This window comes from Corvus cornix, chromosome 5 (assembly GCF_000738735.6).
Source record: "Corvus cornix cornix isolate S_Up_H32 chromosome 5, ASM73873v5, whole genome shotgun sequence".
Taxonomy (NCBI): Eukaryota; Metazoa; Chordata; class Aves; order Passeriformes; family Corvidae; genus Corvus; species Corvus cornix.
In genome coordinates, this window is record NC_046335.1 from 3,389,907 (window position 1) to 3,416,870 (window position 26,964).

At 45.4% G+C, this 26,964-nt stretch overlaps 1 protein-coding gene across 11 annotated transcripts in view; it reads left to right on the forward strand.

Annotated features, from left to right (window-relative positions):
• Nucleotides 1-26,964, forward strand: part of KTN1 (kinectin 1) — a 74,882-nt gene that overhangs the window by 7,681 nt on the left and 40,237 nt on the right. For 8 of the 11 annotated variants that reach the window (XM_039552193.1, XM_039552198.1, XM_039552202.1 and 5 more), the window contains exons 2-6: nt 15,052-15,608; nt 17,206-17,343; nt 19,739-19,906; nt 22,122-22,252; nt 24,644-24,760. In XM_039552193.1, coding sequence (XP_039408127.1) covers nt 15,086-15,608; nt 17,206-17,343; nt 19,739-19,906; nt 22,122-22,252; nt 24,644-24,760 — 1,077 coding nt within the window. In that variant the 5' untranslated portion in view covers nt 15,052-15,085. Of the gene's footprint in view, nt 1-11,521; nt 11,618-15,051; nt 15,609-17,205; nt 17,344-19,738; nt 19,907-22,121; nt 22,253-24,643; nt 24,761-26,964 lie in introns of those variants that run through there. The other 3 variants (XM_039552194.1, XM_039552195.1, XM_039552200.1) reach the window with 3 other exon arrangements.

Consider the following 26,964-nt stretch of genomic DNA (forward strand, 5'->3'; position numbering starts at 1 on the left):
GTACTTCCACACAGGGATTTGCTGAGGTGTAGAGCCTGTGGGTGGCAGGGAGGGTTCTGGAGGCACAATTAGAACTTGCATAACATGGTCTGCAGTCTGAGGCATGTGAGAAGTGCTGGCGAAGGGGTTGGGTCTCAGAAGTTTTAAAGGCTTGTGAAAATTCTTGATCAGATGTTTCCATTACAATCCTGCCTTTTTCGGCCCCTTGCCCTCCATCTCCAAGTTTCTGCCTCTTTTTCTATGCTGTTTGTGTGCCAAAAGAAGAATTTTTTTGGCTTCAGGTCAGGTGTACCTATTTCTAAGTAGATTTTTTTTAATCCCTGCTTGGCATTATAGGCTACTGAAGTAATAGTTTGAGATGTAACTTAAGTTGGAAGCAAATAAGTTTAGATCTGTGTGGTTGCAGTGAAGTGTTTGTTCAATTCTTGCACGCCAAAGGAGGAGCAGATTGTGGGACAGCAAGGGGAGTGAGAACCCAGAGAAGCGTGAGAGAAATGACCTCAATTACTCTGCATTTCTGTTGCTGAACATTTTTAGGCCTTTTTAACAACCTGGCATGTTCTTGAATTCAGATCAGTGCTGAGCACATTGGGGCGGGTGTGTGTGCTTGTGTTAGGAGGCTGTTTTGGGGGCAGAACTCAGGGATGTTGGGTTCTTGACTTGAATTTGAAACTCTTCAAATAAGCATTTCACTGCTTTCAGTTCCTTTAGGAAACTCCTGCAATCTCGGTCCTTATGGTCACAAGTGGAAAGAACCAGGAAACCTTTAGCGATGTGCTTTGAACACATCTTTTGCAGGGTTCTTGTGTGGCATTGCCCAGCTCTCAAAACTGCCTTGTGCGTGGGGTTATGCAGTGAACTGGATTGTGGAACTGGGACCAGTAAGGAGTGTTGCAGCATCCCCTGGGCATTAGCAACACTCGGCGTCACTCACTTGGGGCATCAGCAGCTGCATGAGGAAGGTGGTAAAAGAAAGCTCCTTCACCATGTGGCTCAGGTGTGGTTCAAGCATTTAGCAAGTCTGTGGAGGAGCTGGAGCCTTTACCCTGCTGCTGGAGGGGAGTCTGGTCCCCTGCTCTGGGTGTTTTAAGATGCAAGTATTGCCGTGGGATCTGCTGAAACACTGCACTGATTCCTGAGAACATGTGACCTGCTAAAGCTGCCTGCCAGAGCCTAAAGGATCCGGGTGATGACACCGTGAGATGACACCAGTTGTGTATCATTTCTTCAGCTGTGTGTGCCCTCAGCAAACTGGTCAATGAAGCACAGAGAGGTTAACAAGGTGAAAAGAAGCCTTGTGGGGAGGAATATGTGGTTCTGCTGTTCAGGAGCACATCTCCTTGGTGTGGAAGGTGGAAGGATGGCATCTCAGTGGAGCTGCAGCCAGTGAAATTCTTGTTGTAGTGCAGGAGGTGTTTTGGATGGATGATGAGGTGAGCTCTTAGTGCTGCCCTCGATAAATGAGATACGTGCAGTGTCTCAAAGGAGAGCAGAGAAAGACCTTAACACTTCACCTGCCTCAGCAGGGAAACGACCAGAGTTCAGCAGCAATTTCTAAACCTTCATGTTGTGCTTTTAAATAGTTAGAAGTTCCAGCTCCTGATGCAGTTTATACTTTGAAATGCACTGGTGTAACTTGTATGGTGCCAGTGCTGCAGGGATTGCTTCTAAAGCCTCTTTGTTCCTAAACCATTTTGAAACTTTATTTCTAAGAGTATTAACAGCACCATGTCCTACAGCATGAGGGATCTGACTTGGGTATGGAAGTGCTGTCTTTATGCCTGCATGATAACATGCTGTAGGATAAATGCTGAAAGACAGCTTTGCTATGGAGCAGTCAAACGAACTCCTATCTACTGTGGAAGTTTTCATGATGGAAGTTTGTTCAGCCTTCAGCTGGTGCAAATTTCTGCTGGAGCAGAAAGTCAAAATACCAGTGTACTAGGAAGCCTATCACCAGCAGAGCCTTCTGTGATCCAAATTCAGTCCTGAGTGTACCTCTAAATGTTCCCTGCATTCAGAGGGTTTGTAAACAGAGTGTGAACAATGCTTTAATCTGGCAAATGATTTAAAATTTAATGCACATTTGAATAAAATCCAACCCTCTTTGGAGGTGTCATTCCTAATGTGACTGTGGATTAAAACTCATTGATTGCTACCAGCAAAAGAGTGAAATAAAATACAGTGCCCCTGCTCTGTACAGAGGCTGCAGGCTGACCATTACAGCACCTTGCACCTCGCTGGATTGAGGATTGAGAGCGTTCTCCCGACTTGCAGCCAAAATGCAGCCATGGCCCATTGCTGCCCAGTTGTTCCCACGCCAGCATTGTCCTCTGGCTTCGACCCCTCCCTGCAAGGTGGGAGCGGAGGAAGCCTGAACTGCTGGGCAGGGTCCTGTTCCTTGGGTGCAGTTCAGGGCAGCAGAGCTGTTTGTGCACAGGGGAAGGGAGGGTAGCAAGTAATGCCTGCTAAAGCCTGGCTGTTCGGATTTTCCAGTGTTTTTGTGTCTTTCTGACCCATGACTGTGGTGTAGAGTATTAAAAGCAAAAATAGACCTGCTGATGCAGTGCTTACCCGGCTGCGTGGGCTGAAGAGGAGGCAATTCCAGCCTTGTAGTACTCCCTAAATTCTAGTTTGGTAGTTGTGCTGGGCATGTTGGTGATAATTTCATTTTTGATGCCCCTGTCAACATACAGGAACTTTGACTTCTTTGCGTTGAGTCTCTGTTCCCCCTGTCATCCAGCCTAAACTGAAGCTGCCCTTTTAAAATCTCAGAGTTGAGAAACTAGCTGCATACCCCAGAGTTTTAAACTCTTGGCATATTTGAAAATTTATTTTCACTCTGTGAACTTTGGTTGTTTAACTGATGGATACTTTTCCCCCCCCCCATTCTTTTATTGTACTGTGTGTGGTGACAAAGGAAAGATCTTCCCTGTTGATTTCTCTCCCTTTGCAGCTGAGGAATTATCAAGACTCAGTCTGAGTGATGGGGTACAGCAATCTTGTTTCACTTGCTGCCTTTTGATGCTCTCATTTAGCTACATCTGTGCCACATTGACAGTAATTTTGATACAGCAATCGCACGTTTTCTCTTTAGAGACAACTTAAGTCACTCAACTGCTTAGACATAATGTGTGCAATAAATAATATCTTGAGACTCCAGGTAGTTAGAAGAAACCACATGAAAGCATCTAGATCTGATATGATCCACAATCACTGAAGTTTTGATTTCTCTCTGAGCTAACAACTCTCCTCTGCTGTGCAGCCTGTTCCCAGTGCAGCTCAATTTCATTTTCCTCTAGGAATTCAGATAGATGAGAGCATCCGTCTGCTGCTGGCTTCTCCTTTTGTCCATTGCTGTTCAACAATAGGATTGTTGAGTCACTGAGAGGTTAACGAAGCTTTTTTTTTTTGTCAGTGGTCCAACCTCTTTGTATAGCTGTGTGGAACAGCACACTGAACAGAAATAATGGGAAAATCTTGTTGCTGGAATGACCGGGGTTGTCATTTTGCGATCCCAGGGTAAAGACCTGCTTAAGCTTCAGGCTTCTGGCTGTGTTACGGGGTGGCTGAGCACAAATCTCTCTGCAAAACATTAAATATTAGTTTCTCTGTGTCTCCTTGCATCCAGCAGTGTTGCAGCAAGGGGAGGGAATCTGAACGATTACAGTTGGTTCAGCTTCCCATTTAGTATTTAGAATGGTTTTGTTACGAGCCTTTTGGGGTTTGGCATTGGAAAAAGGGTGAATTGTAGTCCGTAATTATGAAGTGTGGGAACAATTGGAGCTGGACAGACAGGCAGTGGTCCAGCTCCTCTTCCTGAGCGAGCAAAGCTTTTGTGCTGTGCCATCCCACCGCACAAATGACGGTGCGGGGCTGTTGCTCGATTGATTGGTTTTGATCCCTTTTAGGAAGGGGTTTGGAAACTCTAATTTTGGGTTTATCACAGTAGTCAGGCTCCTGCCCTGTTGCTCTGAGCAAGCCTGTTACTGTGGCTGCCCCGAAGAACTTCCCATGGCGGGGGGAGCATGGGATTAAAAACCAGTTGTTAAATCCAGTTGAACTGGGACATCAGTGGCTGGGCTCGTGTGGGTTCAGTGACAGAGTAACTGCGAGGAAAGATGTGAAGGTGCTGTGTTTTGCTTGTGCAGGGAATGGAGAGCTTTGAGGGGGAATTAAGCTTGGAATGGTGTGGGATGGATGGCACGTGGGTGAGCTGTGACTTGCTGGATGCCACCTGGGGCACAGAAACACTTGCACTATCTCTTATCAGCTTGTGGATGAGGGCACCCAGCAGGGCAGGGTGGCAGTGGGATTTACAGGAGTGTTTGCTGGTGGCAGTGCTCCAAGAAACTCTCACCTTTTCCCTCCAGAGCACCTCTCCAGGCTGGCTTTTCCCTACAGTTCAGGCAAAGTGCACCTGTTATCACTCGGGCATTGCTGCTGGCCCCAGCTGTGCCTCCTTTCCAGGCTCTTGTTTCAGCAGAGCTCATGCTGGGAAATGGAAAATGCAGAACTCCTCTTCAGGACACAGCTTCACTTTTTTTTCCTCTCTTTTTTTTTTTTTATTTTCCCCTCCTGGGAGCTGCCGGGCCTCTGTGGTGACTGGTGTATGCATGGCCCTGCATTCTCCTGTTGGGAACGTTAAAAATACCAGCTACAATTTTCCCTTTCCACATACCAAAATATATTAATGTGCTGCTGCTTTGATTAGTCATTTCCTCTTCGTTTGTTCCTTTTGCAACAGGGTAAAGGACAGCATGCACGCACTTGGGTGAAATCTTGTCTGGTTAAGAAGTCTGAAACTAAATAGATTCTCTTAGGTTAATACCTGTCTTTGTTGGCAGAAGAATTCTGTTCTCATCCCTTAAAAATACATTCAAAAATAAGTCTGGATAAAGTCACTTTTATGGCGTTCAGACTAAGAATATCTTTGCCTGATTTATTTTTGTAGTGGAAAGAAATTCTAATATGAACAAGATTAATATTCTTATCATGAATTTAATACATTCTTGTAGGAAAACCTTTGGTGATACATTACTATAGGAAATTTTCCAAATCCATTTATTTTGAGGGTTCTTGTCTTCCTCCTGTGCCATCACCTCTGTGCACACATTCCTCCTTCCCTGAGTTCCTGTGAGACCTCGTTCAGCGTGGGTGGAAACTTGGTGAAAGCAGCACTGTGCCACTGTTGGGCTGTGCATGGCTTGGTTTGGGGTAGTTCTGGCAGCCTCTGCACCCTCGGGGTCTGGGGCTACAAAGGTTAATAAATCCAACTTACAGGGACCTGCTAAAGTTGCTCTGAGTGACTTGCTCACCCTTCAAGGCTGGGTATTTTTTGCTTCTCTGTTGCTGTGGCTGCCTTAGTGAGAAATTTGGGAGAAAAGCTTTAGCACCAGGCGGTCTGGAGAGCTGCAGAACAAGTGGTAGGTTTAAAACTTTCTTGTGTGTGTGTTGAGGAATTCAAGTGAGTAAGCTAAAAAGTTGCCTGGTGAGTATAGTTAAGGGCAAAGTTGAGTAGAAATCTGGAGAATCAAGCAATAAATTAAGACTGATCTCTTCTCAGTTATGTCCAAACTTGAGAAACACAACCCATAAACAACATGCCATCCTTTTTAGCAATCTGTCGTGGTTTTCCTGTCGCTCTGGCGCCGAGGGCGTCTGCTCTGCCCTGGATTCAGACGGGAGCACAGCTTGTGCCTGCCCGGGGAGGTGAGGGGCTGCTGCCTCTGCCACGCAGCCTGAGGGAAAACTGTGGTGCTTGGGCTGTGCAAAGCTTGCAGGGAGCGGATTTTAATTCTCCTGGGATGCACAGGCAGGTAGTACACTCGGGTTTTCTCCTTGACTCTTTGCAGCTCTTTTATATAAAAGCCTGTGTTGTTTTTTTGAATGAGCATTAGTTTCCCAGTGCTCAGATGCCATTCATACTTTCACAGAATCTGCTAAGGCAAAAAAAAAGAAAAAAGCTGAACCAAAGGCCTTTGCTTCTTTTGTTTCTGTCTCCTCTTATTTTACATTTATTTTTAAAAATATAAACAAGAATTCATAATACAGAATGTATATTTTTACAGTTATATTTGCTATATACACTGGGAAAGGGAAAATGTTTAATTCCAGCTCTTTTCTCTCTGCAGATTGCTGTGAAGGTATGAGAGGAATTTGAGTACTGAGAAGCTACTGCTCATACCTGCTTTCCTCTGTTACAGAATCATGGAATGATTTGGGTTTGGAAGGGACCTTAAAGACCATCTCATTCCAACCCTCTGCTATGGGCAGGGACACCTTCCACTATCCCAGGTTGCTCCAAGCCCTGTCCAGCCTGGCCTTGGACACTTCAGGGATGGGGCAGCCACAGCTTCTGTGGGCAGCCTGCACCAGGGCCTCCCCACCCTCACAGCCAAGAATTTCCTTCCATGCTTGGAATTGGATGTAAGGGGATGAAAAGGATGTAGCAGCCCTAAATTTCTCAAGAGATGACCTTAATCTTTTTTGTTTTTCTTGGAATTTGGGGCTCTGCCTCATTCGTGACCAGAGAATGGTCAGCTGCATCATTCCCATGGGTGCTGCAGACCTTGTTTGAATTGAGTAATAGAGCGTGGCAGGGGTAGGTGCAGAATGAACATACTTGCAGTAATGCAGCTTATTCCTGCATCAGAAAGGGATTAAGCTGTGTTAAAGTGAGCAAACCCAGCTGGGCTCAGACCTATATTTTACTGCCCTTGGCTTTTTAGGGACTGGTAGCTGCTCCCTGAGGCTTTCTATGGGTCTGAGGTGAAGATTATACTGTGAATGTCCATTTATACACCAGACCACAACAGTTGTCTTAAGGCCTTTGTTGAGGTGCACAGCAGCTTTAAACCTATGTAAATGGCTTTTGTGTGTGGTAAAGCTGAGCTCCTGTGGAGTGTCACAGCAGCCTGGATTGTACAAACCCCTGTGAACTTCCCAGACAGCTAATTGGAATAAAACAGGCGTGGCCTGGTCCCTCCCTCCTGTCCAGGTGCTGGGCAGAAGCAGATTTCGGGTGTGGTTGTGTGTGTTTAATGCTTTTGCCTGTCTGATCCAGGAGTCCTAGCTTGAATTCTGTACCTGGCTCGTGCTTTTGGATGGGTTCATGTTGCAGGAGATGCTCGAAAACTACGCGACATATGGAATTGTTGCTCAAACTGGGAACCTAAACTCAGCTTTGGCCATAAGTCTGCTAGATTTGGCTCTTATTTGTAGTATTATTTTGAGAAAATTCTGTGATCTTTTTTATGCCTTCCTATTTTGAGAAGTATCACTTCCCAGTTCCCTGCGCACGGAAGCGGGTGGTGATTGAAGAGCAAATGTCTGATCTGGTCCCTGCTTGCGTGGAGAGCAGGGAAAGGGGAAATGCTTACCCAAAAGCCTGAGCTGGCTGCTTGAGTGTTTAAGTGCCTCTCAGGTAGTTCATGGTGGTGTGGGCAGATCGTGTCTGTACATGAATGCGTGAAGGAAGGAGCTGGGGAAGCCTCAGGGACTACTTGGAAGTAGTGATGGGAAGATGCAGACTTGCTGAGTAATTCCTGCTGGAAGAAAGAAACCTTTGATTCTTTACAGGCCCTTTGGAAAAAGGTAGTGTAAAGATAACAAATTATCTTCTGACTTTGGAGATAATAGGGGTGTGTGTGTTAGCTGGTAGTGATTTAAAGGGAAACTTGCAGTTTCTGGAATCTGGTGGAGCTAAGGACATCTTTCGCTGGTCCTGACGCATGCTGGCTTTTATCCCAAATAACATCCCCTCACAAATACTGCAAAAAATGTTTTGGTTTCCTAAGACCCTGTGCTGAACAATATAGATTCATTTAGGCTGGAAGAGCCCTGTAAGATCAAGTCTAACCATTCCCCCAGCACTGCCAAGGCCGCCTCTGCCCCATGTCCCCAAGTGCCACACCCACATGGCTTTTAAATCCCTCCAGGGATGGGGACTCCACCACTGCCCTGGGCAGCCTGTGCCAATGCCTGACCACCCTTTCAAGGAAGAAATTTTCCCTAATATCCAAACTAAACCTTCTCTGGTGCAATTTGAGGCTGTTTCCTCTTGTCCTGTCCCTTGTTCCCTGGGAGCAGAGCTTGAATCCCACCTGGCTGCCCGCTTCTGTTGTGGAGAGCTAGAAGTTCCCCCCTGAGCCTCCTTTTCTCCAGGCTGAACCCCCTCAGCTGTCCCTGGTGCTCCAAACCCTTCCCCAGCTCCTTTTCCTTCTCTGGTCGTGCTCCAGCCCCTCAGCATCATTCTTTTTATGATGGGCCCAAACTGCCCCCAGGACTGGAGGTGCCCCATCAATGCCCAGCACAGGGGGCAATCAGTGCCCTGGTCCTGCTGCCACACTATTCCTGATATCAGTGTATTTGTGCCCATGATTTGGTGAATGCTGTGGGGTGCTGCTGTGACAGGGTCTGTGCAGTTTTGGGATATTTGGGTGAGCTGCCAGGCAGGAACGTGGAGCGTGGTTGTCCTCACTCTGTGCCAGCAGCAGGTGTGTGTGCGTTTATCCCTGGCTAAATGCGAGGTTGCTCGCTCCACTTTCACTGATGCTAATTCCAGTTCTGGGCTTTATCCTACAGCCCAGGTGGTTTCAGGGCGTCAGCTGCCACCTGGTGAATCCATGCCCTGCCTTATCTTGTAGGAACTTGCCCGAACAGCTGGGCTGTGGTGGAAACCTCTTGCGGGAGGTAGCTGGGTGCTCCCTGCTGCTGGCACTGGGACAAGATCAAGGACGTCTGCTGGATACTGGTGGCGAGGTTGCGCAGCCGTATTGTGCTCCTAGCTTCCTCTCGGCACTGCTGCTGCATTTTGTCAGGTGTTGGCTCTGAAGCTGTGTTGGAAGAACCCTCTGCAGGTAAAGGCTTTTGTTGAAGCAAAGCTACTCTTTCTGGAATTTAATAAAGAGCTTGTCTGTGTTAACTAACATCAAGCGACTGAGAGCAGACAGAGCCCAACAGATGGTACAAACAGTGGCATGTTTGGAATGGAAAATATTTACCTAGAGGGTATTTGAAGCACTGAGCCTGTGCTCTGCAAATGGCTTAATTGTATCAGTGAAATAAAGTGAAGAGCAAGGTTTATTGACAAGTTTTCTCTGCTCTTGCTGTCAGCACCTTGGAGGGGGTGTCAAGCACTGTTGAGCTTCCCTTGAACAGGTTTCCTTCCTGGGAAGAGTAGTTCTAATACCTGAATGGCTCAGCTGGTGTTTTTGAGTGTCTACAGCTTTCTCCTGTGGCTGCACAAATCATGCTGTCAGGGCAGGTATGGAAATGAAAAACTCAGAGCTTGAAATGCTGTTTATTATTGCTTCCCCCCCCAGTCTTGGGTTTGGGAGGATTGGTGTAAACAGAGAATGGAAATACAGATATAAAACTAGAATTTAAAAAGAATACAAATATGTAGGTTAAATTTTACATTGAGTAATGTGTGCAGTTTTGGTTGCCACAATATAAGAAGGTTATAAAGGTATTGGAGAGTGTCCAAAGAAGGGCCATGGAAGTGGTGAAAGGTTTAGAGGGGAAGCCATGAGAGGAGTGGCTGAGGTCACTTGGCTTGTTCAGCCTGGACAGGAGGAGACTGAGGACAGGCTTCATCCTGGTCTCAGCTTCCTCACAAGGGGAAGTGGAGGGGCAGATGCTGATCTCTTCTCCCTGATGACCAGCAACAGGACCTGAGGGAATGGCTGAAGTTGTGTCAGGGGAGGCTTAGGCTGGATATCAGGATTTCTCCCAGAGGGTGGTGGGGCACTGAACAGGCTCCCCAGGGAATGGGCATGGCCCCAAGGCTGCCAGAGCTCCAGGAGCATTTGGACAACGGTCTCAGGAACAGGGTGGGATTGTTGGGGTGTCCTGTGCACAGCCAGGAGTTGAGCTCTGATCCTTGTGGGTCCCTTCCAACTCGGGGTTTTCTATGACTCTACTGTGTAATTCTCTGATACTGTCGTTGGGGTCAAAACTCAAAGGTCTGTTTAGACCTTCAGCTTTTCTGTGTGGTGAGTGCCTCATGCATGACTTTAAACTGTGCAGTTTATAAAGTGACCCGTGAGGAGATTGTGATCTTACTGGAACTGTGCCTTTTCCTTGTCAGGTGAGATTTATGTGCAATACTGTATTCTCCTGTGTAAAAAACTGCTCGGGTGCAGTCAGCTCCTTGCTGGTGTTCTCTGGACTGGGTGGTTTTGTGAAGGCTGAGGCCAGCAGGTGTGGCTCACCTGCAGAAGTTAGCCAGGTGTTAATGAACTCAAGCAAGTTTGATGGGCTAAAATCCCTGCCTGCTCTGACAGCTCCTTTGTGTCACATCACAGCAGCTCTGCTGTCTTGTGTCTTGTCCTGGGGCATGAAAAACCCATCTTGTTTTTTCAGTAACACACAGTGCTGCTTAAAAAACCCTAAAACTAAACCAACCTAAGCTGTAATTCTGCAGTTTTCCCATGTCCTAAACCAACAGTGATGTTAAATGAACTACCCTGAGGTTTTTCTGGCAGCCCCCCTTCCTAGAGCTTGAGCCCAGCAGTGCTTTAGTCAGGTAATACTCATGAACAAGTCACAGAGAGCTGGTTGCTCCTGCTGTATGAATGTGGAATAGGCATGGAGTGGCTGAACTTCTTATTTAATTTTGTTCTTTGCCTTTGGCAGAGTCTGGGTTTAGTTGCCCAAGTTGCTGGGCATCCTCTCCCAAAAAGCTCTGGGGGAGGATGAGCTTGGGAGTGAAGCTGTTTTCAAGAGGATCCTCTTTGCAGCTGGCTGATAGGGAGCGTGTTCCAAACTGTGTGCAGATTAGGGAGAACAAAACTAGTGTTATCTGTTTGAGGAATTTATTGAATCCAGATACTGCTCTGAGACTGCTTGCTGTGTTCCTAGTGACTGTTGGATGTGAGTCTGCTTGCCAGCTTGAGAAAATCCCAGGAAAATATCCCAATTAAAGGAGCTCTTGCCTTGGCTAAATCATACGTGGTATCTCTTAAAACTGCTTAGTACTTAAAAAAAGGCACCTTGGTACCTAAATTCCCCCCTTTAATGTTAGTTTTTCAAAGAGGCACAAATCCCCGAAGATTATGTGCATTTTGGGACCCAAGCATTTACAGAAGCTGTGCTTCTCATGTGCTGGGACTAAGCTGTGAGTGACTCATTAGCCAGATGGAGCTATAATTTATTTCTATCTTCTCAAGTAAGTTAATCCCCTGGACCTAAACTGAATGGATATCCTGTGAAATGTGGTATCTGTGCAGAGTGAAACTTGAGATTTAAATTCAAAAAGGCAGAGGGTGGGTTAGAAAATCCAGGGCAGCATGAACTGGCAGGGGAAGTCAGGTGCAAGCAGTAATAGCACACTGGAGTTCAGAAATAGTCCTTTTTCTGTGGCACGGGCTCTGTTTAGGGAACAAAAGTGCAATTCTTTTGTTAAAGGCGGGATGGGAACAGTAACTGGGTCTGTGCACGGCCTGGGACAGATGCAGCTTGTTCCCCTTTTTCAGAATGACTAAAGGGATGTTGTGAGGTCTGGAATTTACGGGTGAGACAGGAGCATGTCTGCAAGGGGGGAGCCTGGCACGGGTGCTGGACTCTAAGAAACGTGATCAAGAGCAGGTCAAATATCAAATACGAGTGAAAGGTGAGTATTTAACCAAATACCTTGAAATTTAAATGTAGCTAAAGTCACTGTGCCTCTTGTAGGCAGCAGGGAGAGGGGGAATGCAGTGTGATTCCTACTGGGAGTGCCTTGCCTGGGATTGTGGGTTTGGGTGGGTGGGGAGCTGGTGCAGCCGCCCTGGGGAGTTCTCTGAGGGAGCTGCAAGTGGTAAAAGTTCCATTGCAGCATTTCTGTGGGAGAAAAGCTTTTTTTTTGGGAGGGTGTCTCCTAACCGGGATGGTAAAACTAAATGGAGCAGTTAAGCTGGTGGGTGAAGGTGTGTCAATGTAGCAGTTGTTTTTTGCTGCTTTAACAGAATGAGTTTCTTCATCCTGTTTCTTTTTGCATGGCATAGAATTCTTTTCCCCCCCCTATAGATTTTTTTTTTTTTTCCTAGATGGCTTGTCAGTGTAATACAGAAATACCAATTGGAATGATGGAACTGTTTTAGTAATTGTAGATTGTCAGAGGACAGCTGGAAACTGTGTGTGAACCAAAATACTGCCAATTTACCCCATGGCAAGGATGCCTCTTTGCAAAGACATTTTGACAGGGGGTGGTGTGATGGATGTTGTTTTGTCATTCTGCATAGAGCCAGCAGCAGTGGGATCCTCCTTGAATGAGTTTTAAATACCCTTGCTGGGCTGAGATGAGAAATTAGTGCATGGTCATCAGAGCAGAACTTCTACTTGCCTTTCCTGTGTGCTTAATCAATTCTAGTTAAACCCTGAGACTTTTATTTGGGTTTAGTTTTTTTGGACCCTGCTTGCATGTGAAAAACTGGATTTGTGTATGGCATTCAGAGATCAGATCTACCTGCCTCTGATTAGTGTTTGGGGTGGAAGGGTTCACGTGGCTTGTGCTTGGCTTTGCCCCGATGAGCAGGAGGGGGACAGGAGCAGGAATGGAGCCTGGAGAGGCTCTGGACCTCATCACTGCAGTGTCATGCTCCAGATCTGGGAGATGATCCCGTTTTTGGTGAAGTGCAGGGAGGGGGAGCAGGGTGGGGGACAGAGGCTCGGCAGAGCTCGCACTGCTTGTGCCGCTCTGAGATCAGACCTCAGCTAGTCCAGCACACATTCCCCGCCCAGACTAGCTGTTGTAATTCAGTATTTATGGCTCCTCTGGAAGCAGCTGAAGCTTTTAAATGCGTCTCTGCTCTCTGGTCTCGGAGCAACAACCACTTTGTGCGAGCATGTCCTGCCGCGATGGCCACTGTGCCCTCCTGACCTTTGAGCCTTGAACCTCTTTAGCAGCACATGTTACCCTGAGCCTGTGGTTTGACCTGAGCATCTGGTGTCAGATGCTGGGAAATGTGTAGGGACTGACAGGGTGTGACTGTCCATCCCATGAGTTCATGGCTGGCTGTGTGCATGGTGTCAGCAGCAGGGCAGAGCTGGGCTCCTTGTGCTTGGGTATTGTAACTGTTGCAGTAATGTATTGTAATGATCAACTTAATTACACTTGTGAGAAATCTGCTTAATTACATATTTACTTTGGGGATTAGCTTCCCCCCCCCCTTAAGCATTCAATATTGACTTTGGCTGAGACAAATTTTCAAGATCTGCTTCCTTTAAAAGATGACTAATATTAGATCACTTAGTGCAGGGAGCTGGGTTTATCAAGTAGCTGTAATTAATCATTTTGAAAGCTCCAGCTTAGTTTTGAGCATCTGTGCTTTTTCTCCCCAAAAGACAAGCTTTTCTTCCAATCCCTCTCAACCCTTCCAAAACTTTCTGTGCTGGATGTAATTTTAGACCCTGTAATTTTCAGTGAGCTGCGTGCATGCAGAAAATAAATACAAACTGGGAGGAGACTTAATGTTAAGACAACTGATGAATAATTAGTGTATTGAAGTGTTAGTCTTTTATTTGGATAACTTAATAGCCAAATTAGAGTTCCCAATCCTTGCTTTCTGTGCTACTCAATGCACTGTACAAATATATTATCACAGTAACTCCTCTCTGTCCAGAAATTATTCTATGTAACAACTATTCCCCCTTGAGCCTGAGCCAGACTCCACACCGAGCTCTCTCCAGTGTGGCAGGATGGCAAAAGCCAGTTTGTGATAGCAGCTTCCAAAACAGTCAGGAATTGAGGTAAAACAACTTTAAATGAGTAAATCTTCTGCCCAGCAGCAAGGAGAGCCTGTCCTCTGCCTGCACCATGCAGCTTCTTCGTGGACTTTATTCTCTGTGCCCTCGGTACGCACATCTGTTTTCATTTTTCAAGCAGCAGTGGAAATATTCCGAGCAACCTGGGTTAAATCCCTTGCCTTTTGTTCCCAAGAGAATGGGTGTCCCAAGGGACACTCAAGTTGAAGAGTAATTTTTTCTTGTGTGCAGGAAAATGTAGTTGTAGCATGTGCTTCCTATGATGGGTTGGTGGATTGGGAATTGCCTAATTAGTTTGGATTATGTCTGGATTTTTTTTTCAATATCTGGTGAAATTTTTTTTTTCTTTCTTGGAACAAACAGTCTGGAGAAGATTTGGATTCTTTCTGCAAAAATCCAGGTCTATTCATAGCAATCAGGTGTGAAATGGGAAAATCTGGCATGTCTTGACCCTGAAGTTAGGCTTTTTAACGTCGTTTTGACTGTTCTTTAACTTTGTGGTTCCTGCTGTTTTTAAAAAGACAATAAATGTAATGCTTGGGACAAAAATATTGTTTTCAGCAAATTGTTCTGGAATCCTCTGGTCTGTGTAAGTGCCCTGGAAGTCTTATACCATCACATGGTCAAAATAAATAACAGATCTTCTTGTTGCCCCATAAATGTATGGAATTTTCATGAGTGTGAAGCTGGGTTTTAAGACTTCAAAAAACAGTTTTGAAAATATCTGATTCTTTATGGCTGACTAAAATTCAGGGCTCTCTCCTGTCTTCTCCTCATTCTACTTCTGAAGCTGTCATAAATCTGGGAACAAAAGCAAGGTGAAATTTAACTCCCACTTGCCAGGGTAAGAATGTTAATTCAGTATGTTTGATTTATGAAAAAAAAAAAAAAAAGGCAGTGTTCTGCATATTCTGGTCCCTGGTCCTTATTTCACAGCCTCTGAAAATGCTGTCTCATGTATTTCTGAAATCAAAAGCTTTCACTTTCATAAAGTCACGTGGGAAGGAAGAGTGAGGAAGATGAAGGAAAGCAAGGGAAGGGAATTGTTCTCTCCCCAGATCAGCAGTCTGGCAAAGTGCATTTCTTCCTATCCAGGCCAACAACTTTGAAGCAAGTGGTAAATGATTCCAGAAGCTGTTCCATGGCTGATATAGTTCGATAATTTTATTAAAGCTACTTCAAGGCTACTCTGTAACAATGAGAAATCTTCTTTTATTATTATAATTGGTGGAGGAAATAACACCTAGGGAAAACCTGTTCAAAACCTAATTTTTCCTCTTTTTTTCTTTCTTTCTCCTATAGGTTTTTTAAGAAATCATAGCTAAGAAAAAGCACAATGGAGTTTTACGAGTCTACCTACTTTATCATCCTCATTCCTTCTGTGGTTATTACAGTCATCTTCCTCTTCTTCTGGCTTTTCATGAAAGAGACTTTATACGATGAAGTCCTCGCCAAACAGAAACGGGACCTAAAGTTCCCACCTACCAAGGCTGACAAAAAGAAAACCGAGAAGAAGAAGAACAAGAAGAAAGAGGCTCAGAACGGGAACATCCATGAGTCTGACTCGGAAAGTGCCCCTCGGGACTTTAAGCTGTCTGATGCCCTGAGCACGGATGAAGAGCACGTCACTCCCGTCCCCTCGGGCGTAACCGAGGCCTCCGCCGGCGTCAGGGAGAGGAAGAAGAAGGAGAAGAAGCACAAGGCCAACCAAGATGATCATGTAACTAAGGACTTGGAAGGATCCAAGTCTTCAGGCAAGAAAGTAGATCCAGTCCCTGTTACAAAACAGCCCACTCCACCATCTGAATCAACAGCAGCTAAGAAGAAGCCTGGGCAGAAGAAGCAGAAAAATGGAATGGGTACCTGATGTTGCATATGCTTTTTGCACAGAACGCCAAAACTGTGTTCTGCTTTTTGCAAGGCCACAGAGTGTCTCTCACAACTGTTCTGCCTGATCTCTATGGGGCAAAGCTCCCTTCTAACCTTCTCCTTTTTTACAAGCTATTGCTTTTTTCCCCCCTGTTTTTCATCTGGCAGCAGTGCTCTGGTTTTCCTCCTCCCGTCCTTGCTTTCTTCTACTAAAGATGAAGTGGAACAGAGTAGCTCGTTCCTCTGCTTTGCTCTGTGGTTTGGCTGCTTTGCTCTCAATCAGAATTTTGATTACCTGAGAGAAGGCAGTAGATGTTTGCTGGGTGCATTCTGAGTCAGGCTGTGAAAAAGTGGAGTCCTAAGAGTGGTGGCTCTGATAAGGGAGGGCATCTCAAGTAACCTCATAGCAGTCTGCAAAATAAATCACTGTTTAAGCTCAGGGTTAATGCACAGAGAGGTGTTTGGTGGCTGATTCATGGATTGGTGATTGATTCATTGCTGCCTGCCTGCTACACCTCTATAACTGAATGGAACTGATGCTAAAACTGGTCTGGCTGTTGTAACTGAAATATCCAACCTAGAACAGACCAAAAACTCATCAAAATCACTTCTGACTGTCTTGACCATATCCTCAGCAGCTGACATGTCTCAGTGTGGTTGTCTTGACTAGGAATAGAAGTGAAAAATGAATAAAAATACCCAGTTCTAGAAATGAAACCCAAGATATTTGCTGATCCCCTTGTGAGATGCAGGCACAGCAGGTTTACACAGGGAGTGAGGAAAAAGAATGACATTGCTGCTTGATGTGGTAGGTTTTGTATTTTTCTGGAAAAAAAAAAAAAAAAAAAGGAGAAAAGGACCCACCCACTATCAACAGAGAAAGTATCCAGTCTTGTTTGTGGGTGTTATCCAAAAATCTCTGTGGCACAGTTAAAACGTGGTCTGCAAGCACAGTTCTGAGGGCAGCCACAAGTAACTCTTATCCTTGATTACAGGAGCTGACACCAGAGCCCTGTGCTGTGCGTGTCAGCTCTGGCAAGAATCTTAATATAGCACAGGCTGTCCAAAATGATAAAAAAATTCTCACTAGAAACTGCTTTTAAAAAGAACAGTTCCCTAATGGGAAACACTTATTTTCTGCTTCTCACAGTCCCAGTAGCTATTGGGGGTGTGTGTTTAAAGTGCCCAAGTGGGTTCACGGAAGGGAAGAGTACACTTCTAAATAAGAAACTAATATGGGTAACATGTGCTGTCTGCTCTGTCACAGTGAAATCTGGATTGGAGTTGTTAAACTGTTCCTTGCATTGCCGTGTGTTCTGCTTGCACATGAGATTCCTGTCTTAAAAATCACTGGGTGCTGTGGCTCTTGATTCTGCTAAACCTTCCTGTTGCTTTGGGGTCTCACTTGATCTGGGAAGTGTGTGTGTGTGTCTGTGTACGTATGTATATGTGAATAACTTTGTTCTGATTTCAAAGATGTGAGTTTGTTTTCTTGGGAGTGGAGACTTTGGTTATTACAGATTTGCTGATTGAAAAGTATTGCTGAGGATATACAGAAGAGCATATTGTCTTAATTGTCTGTTGCAGATGATCAAGATAGTAAGACTGATTCTGTTGTGTCTCCTGCCAAAAAGCAAGAACCGGTGCTGCTCCACCAGGAGATAAAGCAAGAAAATGTGTCAGGGAAGAAGAAAGTCTCTGCAAAGAAGCAGAAAGTTGATAATGGTAAGAATTCAGTCTGTGACATTGTTCAGGTAAACCTGACTGTTAAACCTTTTTGCTGTCCATGCTTCAGTTTCTCTTCCTTTGGAAAAGGAACTTGTAGAATAGTAACTCTTTTGATTTGAAAAAGCAGGAATTGCAGGTAGGAAAGATTGCTGAGCCTGAGATACTCTTAAATTTTATGAACATCTGGTACCACTGAGCACGGGATAATGAATGTTGTGAACCTTTCTGAGCTCTCTTGGATCCAAACATCCATGCTTGAATGAGGAGTAATGTGCAGACTTAGAGTATAAGCTGAGCAGGTTTTAAGTTGCTCTGAGCAAGGCATGTCTGGAACTGCTGCAGTCATCTGCCCCAAACAAGATTGCAGTTTTTTCAGCCAGTTGCTTTGGCCACATTCCTCTCTTACTGTCCTTTTGTTGGCTGGCTCTTGCTCCAACACAAACTGTTCATCTTTGCTGTCAAGGCCTTCACTGTTCGTCATCCCTTGTTCTCTGCCAAGATGCTGCTTCTTGTGTCCTCTTGGCTCACTGTGCCTCTGTGTATGTGTTTTTCTCCTTTTTTAAAAATGTTTTACAATGAGTGCTCTTGTGTCTGGCTTTGGACACAGCGTGACCATGAAGTTCTGTGAGGCCACCTTGTTAGCTGCTCAGGACTCTTCTCTGCTGGGGCAGCTGTGAAGTTGGGAGCTGATGGGCTGCTCCTGGAGTAGGCACTGTTCCCCACTGTTCCCTTTGTACTTTGGTCAGGTTATAAGGGTGTAGATCTATTGTGGGCACTGTTCAGTCCAGGATGGGGTTCTAAGCAGTGTAAAGTTCCTGTATAACTGAAAAACTCCTAAATGATTTCTGGAAAAAGCCTACTGATGGGGAACTTAGGATGTGATCACCTTTTATGGATGTGCTTATTGTTTTCCTGATGGGAAGCAGGTGCACTGCACTTTTTAGGGGCCATAAACTTGTCTGTATGTGGCAATAAATGTCAGTACCAGCTCAGCCAGCAGCAAAGCTGAGCTGTCAGTGCTACAGGGCAATAGCTTATGCATTACTTGAATGCAAACTGTTTCTTTTTCAAGCCACCTCTCCAAAATGACAGAGCAAAAATGAGCAGTGGTGGACATCAGGATTAGCCAAGACAGTACTATGGGGATTTCATCCTGCAAAATGTCTCATTGATATTAAAAAGGTTTTGAAAGGAGGGGAAGTTAATAAGGAGAGGAAGGAAAAATATGAGGATAGCAACTGGAGTAGCTGGTGGCTGTTTCTGCGAGAGGAGAGCTCTCCTCACTTCTGAGCTTGCAATGTACCTGCAGGTGTTTGCTGGCTGCTTAAGTGAAAGGCTCTTACCAGGTGACACAAAAAGGTCCATCTGGCCTATTCTGCTCCTTTTACAGCAACCAGAATTTAAGAGTGTTTTATAACTGGCTCTCTGGCAGCCAGGAGTGCATACTTGTTTTGCACTGATGCCCAAAACCCTGCATCTCACCCAATTCCTCCTCTCTCTCTGTGCTGCTGCCTGGCATCTGTTGTCCATCAGCCCTGCAGTCTGGGCTGGCTGGGGCAGTGATTTTCCTGTTGGGCCATGCACAGCCTCTGGCATCCTGCAGGCAGTGTGGAGCAGGAGCTGGGCAAGCAGCAGCTGCAGCTCTGGCTGTACCTGTTGCCCCAGGTCTGTCACTCCTGCTCTCCCCTTGCCTGCTTTTGTCTCCGCTGAAGAGCTCTTTGGACAGAGGCTGCTCCTTACCACGGTGATCCAGTGGTGTGGGAATGGAGACCTGGGGTCAGGCAGTAGCCCTGGGTACCTCTCTGCATGTTAATGGTGCCCAAAGCCTGCTCTGACAGATGAGAGCTCTTCATTAAGTGCAGTGGAGTCTGCATGCAAAATAAGCTTGACTGCTGCCCCTGCTGCATGTTCTGCCTAAGTGGTTGAGTTCACAGGTGATGTAATCCATGAAAATGATGGCAGTGCAGCACCAGCTTTTAACAGAATAGGGACAAAAGACTTTACTTATATGTTAGGGATGCTGAATGGTTTCCTGCACAGGCACAAGTAAAACAGTCTCACTGATGCTATGTGCAACTTTCTCACTAAAGTGAAATGAAAGTCAAAATGTAAAGGTTCTTGTCTTCTTGTTAAAATGCTAAAAGGCAGCTTTGGAAGTAGAAATTTAATTGAAGCTATTAAATTACTATGCATTAGAGACCTTTATTTAATGGACTTACCTGAAGAGCTTTAATGAGTTAAACTGTGAAGGATAATAGAAATAGAGAGTATAATTAACTGTTGAGGTTAGAGATGTTTTACTTCAACTTTTAATATGTTAGGCACCTTTTCTAAAAAGGTTGGTGTCAATTATTCCAAAGCTTTAACCCATCCTATGGACTTATGATTACAGTTTTGGTGGATGAACCTCTTATTCAAGCAACTACTTATATTCCTTTGATGGATAATTCTGACTCAGGCACTTTGGAAAAGCGTGAGCCGGTTGAAGTTGTAAAACACAATGTGAATGAGGGGATCCAGAAGAGCAGTGGCAAGAAACTGAAGAATGAAACAGATAAAGGTAAGAAACTGATGATTCAGTCTGTCTCTGGCATAGCCGGCTTGCAAACCTCAACAGGGAAGATGTGTGGGGAGGGGGATCCTCTCTGATGTAATGTGAAGAAAGGATTTGAGGAAAACAAAAGAGCAGGATGCTCTTGTGTGTGCTCATTTCTGCTCGTCTTTGGCACTGTGGAAAGGGCTTTGTGCCATCTGAATCTTTTCAGCTCTGACTGGGCTTTTGTGTCCTCAGTGAGCACAGGGGTGATCACAGACCACACAGATGCAGCAAGGGAGTTCACAGTGGAGAGTTCAGACATTGCCCACAGGGATGGACTCCAAACCCAGGGCGTTCAGCACAGGCTCTTGGAGTCTGCTGGAGGCTGGAAGTGCAGCCTGCATGCTCCAGGACTGTTCATGGAGCTGAGACTGACACAGTGCAATACAGAGTGACCTGAAGCAGACTGCCAGTGGAGAGAGTCTGGCAGTTTCCAGGGAGACTCCGAATTTTCCCTTCAGTGCTGTTGGAATTGGTTGGGACAGGGGAACTTCCTTCATACTCTCCCACAAATGCCTGGAGTGATTAATGAGCCTTGTGTTCCACCCTGAAGCTTTAAATAGGCCTCTGACTATGTCAAAGCCTGATAGATATACCGAGCCATGAGGTGAGACCTCAGATTTGTGAGTAGCTAGGCTGATTCTTCAGCGTTGTCTGGTCACTCACTTCATTCTTTGGAACCTTTCTTTTTAGTCTTGTCTTCTAAAATGCCCCCTGGAAAGCTTCCTGGCAGCTCTTTGATTGGATTCCCACATTCCTGAGGCTCCTCTTGTGCTTCTGGTTCAGTGGCTGCACGTTACTGTCCTGCAGCATCAAAGCCCCTCACGTGCACTCGTCCCTTCTCATTTCCTTGGCACGCTGTGACCTTCTCCATGAACTCCTAATTCTCCTGTGTCAGCTGGGATTTGCCCTCCCGATATAGAAATCTCCCCCTGCTCTGATTGTAAGCTCCTTGGATGCAAGGGCAAGGTCTCTGTGCCTTCAGGGAGCACAGGGCTCAGGCTGGTCCTGGCCCAGCTGCGATGGATTCCCGGCTCACCGGACTGTGGTCTCAGGATCTTGGCATATTCCTGGTAACAGCATCACTGATGATGTCAATGCAGCACCGATGTGAGCTGAAGTCTGTGGCCAAAACTAAGTTGGATTTAGGACTAGAAGAGAGAGTGTGCTAGAACTCCTCAGCACTCCCTCCCCTTGCTCTATTATTCAGCAATTTTTATCCGTGGTAATTTCTTTCAGGGCATAATGTCATCACTGCTTTTTTGTTCATTTATTTTTCAGACAGATCTTTGGGTTTGATGTGTAAATTGGTTTCAGGGACGTGTTTGGCACCTGTGGTGAGAAACCCAGACCCTTCTCCATGATCTATGGGACAATTTCTGACCAAGCATCACTTTTAAGCTTGTGGTTTTTTTTATTCTTCCCATCCCTTCACATAGTTTTGGGCACTGGTGAATGTTTGACAGGTATATGGGATGCCTTGGTCTTATGCTCCTGTTCCCTGGAGTCAGAGGGCCACCTAATGACCTGTCTACGTGCAGCCTGTTTGTGAGCAGTGTTTTTTGTTAGAGAATAGTTCAGCTGAATTGTCTTTCCTTGTGTGTGTCTCTTTAAACACTTGGTCAGCCACTAAGATACTGATTTATCTTCCTACTCCTGAACTGTTCTTGCTGCAGTTCCCTCAATCTAAATTTGGAAGTTAATATTTTTGTCTTCCATATATTGTAATCAAAAATGTGCCAGTTTTAAAAATTAATTAACTTGTCATGTGCATATTGCTTGTACAGCCAGGCTGTCCTCCAAATTGAGAGCTCAATTTAAATTACTGTCATGATACCCTGGAAAGGACTCTTCAGTTTTTCACATTTGTGCTATTTTTCTCCTCCAAAATCTGTGTTATGCTTTGTCTTCTTTCTAGCAACACTATAAACGTTACCAACTGTGCAAACAAAGTGGTGGGATTTTCTCTTTTCCCAAAACTATCAGCTGGCAGATTGTTATCGGATTTAAATTGGAGAGATGTTGTTTTTGCTGAATGTTCATGACCTCTTGCTTCTTGGCATTTCAGACTGGAATTAAATATAATGCATAATGATACCCCATCACATGCTGTTTCAAGGCAAAATAAATAATTCTGTATGGAGTCCAAAGTAAATAAATCCTCCCTTCTGTGTTGCAGAGAATGCTGAAGTAAAATTCAAGGATTTTGTAACATCCATGAAGAATATGGTCTTCTCTGAAGATGAGGCCCGTTGTGTAGTGGAGGTGTTAAAGGAAAAATCCGGTGCAATTCATGATTTCTTGCAAAAGGTGAATGACTGTGGGGGGCAGACAAAATTTATTAAACAAACAGAAAGTGGAAGAGGTGCTGTCAGATTAGCTCTGTCAATGTTCTCGTGTGATCTGGGCAGTCTGTCTTTGGAAGACTCTCTCCAGCTGGTCTGTGCTTGCCTTGCATGCAGGGAATGAGCTGTCTGATGCTTTTGTGCTGCCATCTGCCATGCCAGGGGTGGCTCTGGCCACTTGGAAAGAGCAGGCATGGCCATGGAGAACAAGGAATACAGCAGGTGTGCTGCTGCTGACGCGCGTGTGTTGGCACGGGGAAGGATGGCTGCTGACTATCGGGAGTGATCTTTCCCAAATGTGTAAATAGGATAAGCTGTGGGAGAAATTCAGAACAAGCTGCTGTGGCTGTGCACTTGATCAGCTAATTCTGTGTTTTGCGAGTCTATACAATGTAGTCTGACTTCTTTGGATATTTTTCATAGGATTGTAGAGCAATTCAGGTTTGGAAGGGGCCTCAATGGGTTTGTAGTCCAGCCTCCAACTTGAAGCAGGAACAGCTCTGAGGTCAGCCCACAGTGCTCGGGGCTTTGTTCAGTCTGGATATCTTGAAGCTGTCAGGGAATGGGCCTGAAAAACCCCTCTGGGCAACCTGTGCCAGTGCTTGGCAGTTCTTTTTAATTCTTGTGGTCAAGACAGAAGAGAATGGTGTCCACCAATATCTTACCAATACGGAATCACACAATCCTTGGGGTTGGAAGGGAGCTCTGGAGGCCACCCCAAGTCCCTGGCCAGGGCAGGGCCACCTGGAGCAGGTGACACAGAAATGTGGATTTGGAATGTCTCCAGAGAAGGAAACTCCACCCCTTCCTTGGGCAGCTGTTCCAGGGCTCTACCCCCTCCAGGGAAAGCAGTTCTTCCTCACGTTGAGGTGAAACTTGTTGTGTTTTAGTTTGTGACCATTGCTCACCATCCTGTTGCTGGGCACACACCTACTCCTCCCTGCCATGACTCACTGTGGGTGTCACTGTGTCACATCCTGAATGTCACTCTTGAACTCTGGCAGTCCTGTGTTCCTCTGCAGACGTGGTACCAGAGCAGAAATGCAGAACTGGCTACGTGTCAGCCCAGTTAATGCAATATATCACCATAACAACACAGTTTGGGCTGGGTGGGACTTCAGGATGTTGTGCAGTCCAGCAGCCATCTCAGAACAGGTCCAACACTGAATTCTGAGCAAGTTGCTCAGGAATTTGTGCAGTTGCATCTTGAAAACCTCCAAGGACAAAACCCAGTAGTGCTACACTTGGAATGGTGTCACCTGTTCTAGCAGCCACCCTGCCTGCTGTGTTTTTTTCTGTTAAAGGAAGGTTTGGTGTTAAAGCTGAACCTTTAGGATGAAAATGAGTTCCTGGGTTTGTACACAACAAAAACATGTAGGTTTCTGTAGGTGGAAGTGTGAACAGTGTTCTCTCTGTAGCTCATGGAAGTCCCTGACACTGTCTTTGTACTGCAGGCATGCACATTACCACTAAAGAAGAATTTCCAAACAAATCTGGAGTGCATTTGTGGGACTGACACTTCTTTGCTTCTTCAGTTATCAGGCTTCATTGAGTGAAGGTAGTCTAGCCTCCTCCTCGAAGCAGCACCAGCTCTGAGGTCAGCACTGGCTGCTCAGGGCTTTATCCAGTCTAGCTTGAAACCTTCAAGGACTGAGACTGCACAACCCTTCTGGGCAGCCATCACACTTCACTGAGCCAAGTCTGAGCACAAACACGTAGAAGTTGTGCTCCTTATTACATTGATTTGATTGGTAGGACCAGTATGCAAGTGGCAGGACCAAGGGGATTGTTCTTTTAGGTCTATTTCCTGGAGTATCTCTGAAACTTTGTGTGTCAATGTGCCAGTAGAAATATAATTATATCAGCTGGAGGCTCTCCTGGGAAGTGGAAGGAGACACCAGATTAGTGTTTCCTTTTCCCTTTGTGCTGAGATATTTCAAGCAATTACAGTTCTTGGATTATACCTGCTTTGAGTGTGGGCTGGACCAGGTGATCTTGGAAGTCCTTCCAACCGCAGTTATTGACTGATTCAGTGTCTCTGCATCTTTTCCCATTATTTCTCTTAATGGCTGTTCTTTATTTTCCCCACTGCCACCACAGCAGCTCTTTTGCAATGGGAAGCACCTTAAGAGCCCATTTATCCTCTTAATTGGTTTCCATGGCTTGAAAATGCATTTCCTTGCCTGGTGAAATGGGATCCATTAGTGGCATAACTGGGTAGCAGTGGTGCCACGCGCGCCGTGCAGATGGAAGATCTGGGGGCAGGAGGGGGTGTTTCCTCCTCTCGGGTTTGCTTTGCTGCCTTTTAGTGTGCTGTGCCACTATTTGTGGTTATTTTTATGTCATCCTGCTGCAGGCCAGCAAGGCTGAGACGGCTGCAGCTCTGCACCAGCTCCAGGACAAGGAGAAGATACTCGCAGCGATGAAGGAGGAGGCAGCTGTTGCAAAGGAGCAGTGCAAGCAGCTCTCCCAGGTAAACATTGAGGGGTTCATGGGTATAGAGAGGAGCAGGGGTTTGTAGGACTAGCAGCCAGCAAATGCTGGTTTACTGAGCATATAAGTGAAAAGGTGAAATATTATGCTGAAAAGGCTTACCAAGACACTACGTTTGCTTTTACAATGTATTTATGCACAGGTATTTTCCAGTAGTTTTTCCAGAGAGTTCATTTACTGAGACTTGTAAGCTGAGCCTGTTTTTCTTTTCAAATGGTTACTTTAAAAGCACTTCCTTCACCACTGTGAGACTATTTCATGGATGTAAATATTAAACGTCTTTCCTGCGCTGCAGTTTTAATTTGGTCCTTTTTGTAGCATTCACGTGCTTAAGTGCTTCTAGGCACAACAATCACCAGTTTTCTTCAAGAAGGAAGGTACAGAAAGTGCAGAATGTGCCTGCTCAGCCCCTGGAGGTGCAGCTCTGATTGCTTTGGACTTACTGGGATGCTGATGCATTACTGTCAAAACTAGTTTGTGAAAATACACTTTTTTATGAAGGTTTCAGAGGAAAACAGTTAAAGTAGAACAAATAGTGAGGCAGAGATGGACTGAATTTGAGAGTCTTAGGAGAAGGATTTGTGTGTTTTGGCTGGTTTGGAAGCACATGAGCATTAGACTCAGGAATTGTGGGACAAAACTTGGGCACAGAAAGCTGGGTGGGCAAAGATGGGAGCAGAGTGGCCAGAGGATGCGGGAGTTGGGAGCCTTGGGAGATGAGGAGGGGAGAAGGGAGTGGGTATTGTGTGAGCTCCTGGCAGGGCACAGGTAGGTGTGTGTTCACAGGTTGGGATCAAGAGGTTTGGGACAGTCAGTATGTAATCTTACGGAGAAGGGGCTTGTGATGTGTTTGGAGGGAAGAAAGAAACTACCTCAGGATTACAGAATCGAATTGGAGAGAGGGATTTGCTGCTGAAGAAGCAGAGGGAATGTATGAAGGAATCTGAGTGTGGGAAATGCATATGTGGTTGGGGAAAAAACATGTGCAAAGTGGGGCTTGTGAAGGCGAGGCAGGATCTGCAGAGAGGCAGGAGTCATCAGGGGGTTTTTTCCATCTGGTTTGGGGAAGGGAAAAGCTGGGAGAAAATGGATAACAGCAAAGTTGCTGCAGTGCTGAAGTATCAGGATAAACGAGGGTAAAGCTCAGCTTGACTGATAAAAGCTCTTATCTTCCAATTAATGTGTTTCTCTTGAAAGCACCGTCAAAAGCTAAAGGTGCTTTAAGGTGCAGAGCTATTCCTGTAGGGATCTTGATAAAGATAACAACTACAGGGGATAAATGAGAGCAAGAGCTGAGTACCTCAAGATTCAGAGGTATTTGGCAAAACAGAAGCTCGTGAAAAGTTAATCTTCCCAGGATCTCTGGTTCTGCCCTGACAGGGTAGCTGGGTTACTGAGGACTGCAAGTGAGTAGTGGGATTGGTGTAGGGATAGAAGAAGCTGCAGTGTGTCCTGGTGCTCTTCTTTTAGTTGCATCTTAATTAAAAATAACATGGAGAAAGATTTGTGTCAAGCTGTCTAGATTGTATTTGCAGAAGTGTCTTAGTGAGTTTGATCTACAAGACAGAATAGCTCTTATTTAAACTAAAAGGTGAAAAAAACTGTAACTACTCTGAAGAGATGGAGGGTATTCAGGCTAATAATTTAGAGCACTTAAATTATGTCAGGGCTCCCTGGCACTGTTAGGAGCTGTGTGGCTGGAAACACCTGAAGCTTGGGTGGTAGAAATTCCTTTTTGTGTGATGGGAGCTGCTGAAAGCTGCACTTAATATTTTTGCTTACTACAGCAAGTGCATTTATATTGCAGAGGAGCAGCTCTGTGGATTTCTCAGGTGTCTGGGTTGAATTACTGGCTAATAAAAGATTAAAAAGCAATGTGTATTTTCATCTGAAAGCTATAATATGGCATCATGCTGGTGGGATTCAGGGCTTCTCTGGCCTTTGTAGTGCACTAATAGCCCATCTCCTGTGGCAAAGCTGTTGGCTTTGCAACCTGCTACAAAGCAATTATTTTGCTCTAAAGTGCTCTATTTTGCCGTGGTGCTTTACCTGTGTTCTTCCATTTTGCTAAACTTGGGATGAAAATCTAAACTCTGCCCTCTGTGATACACCCGTGGTTTTAGTTGTTAGAACTCTGTGATTTGGTCAGAGATAGAAAAAAGACTCCCATCTCTTTGAGACAAC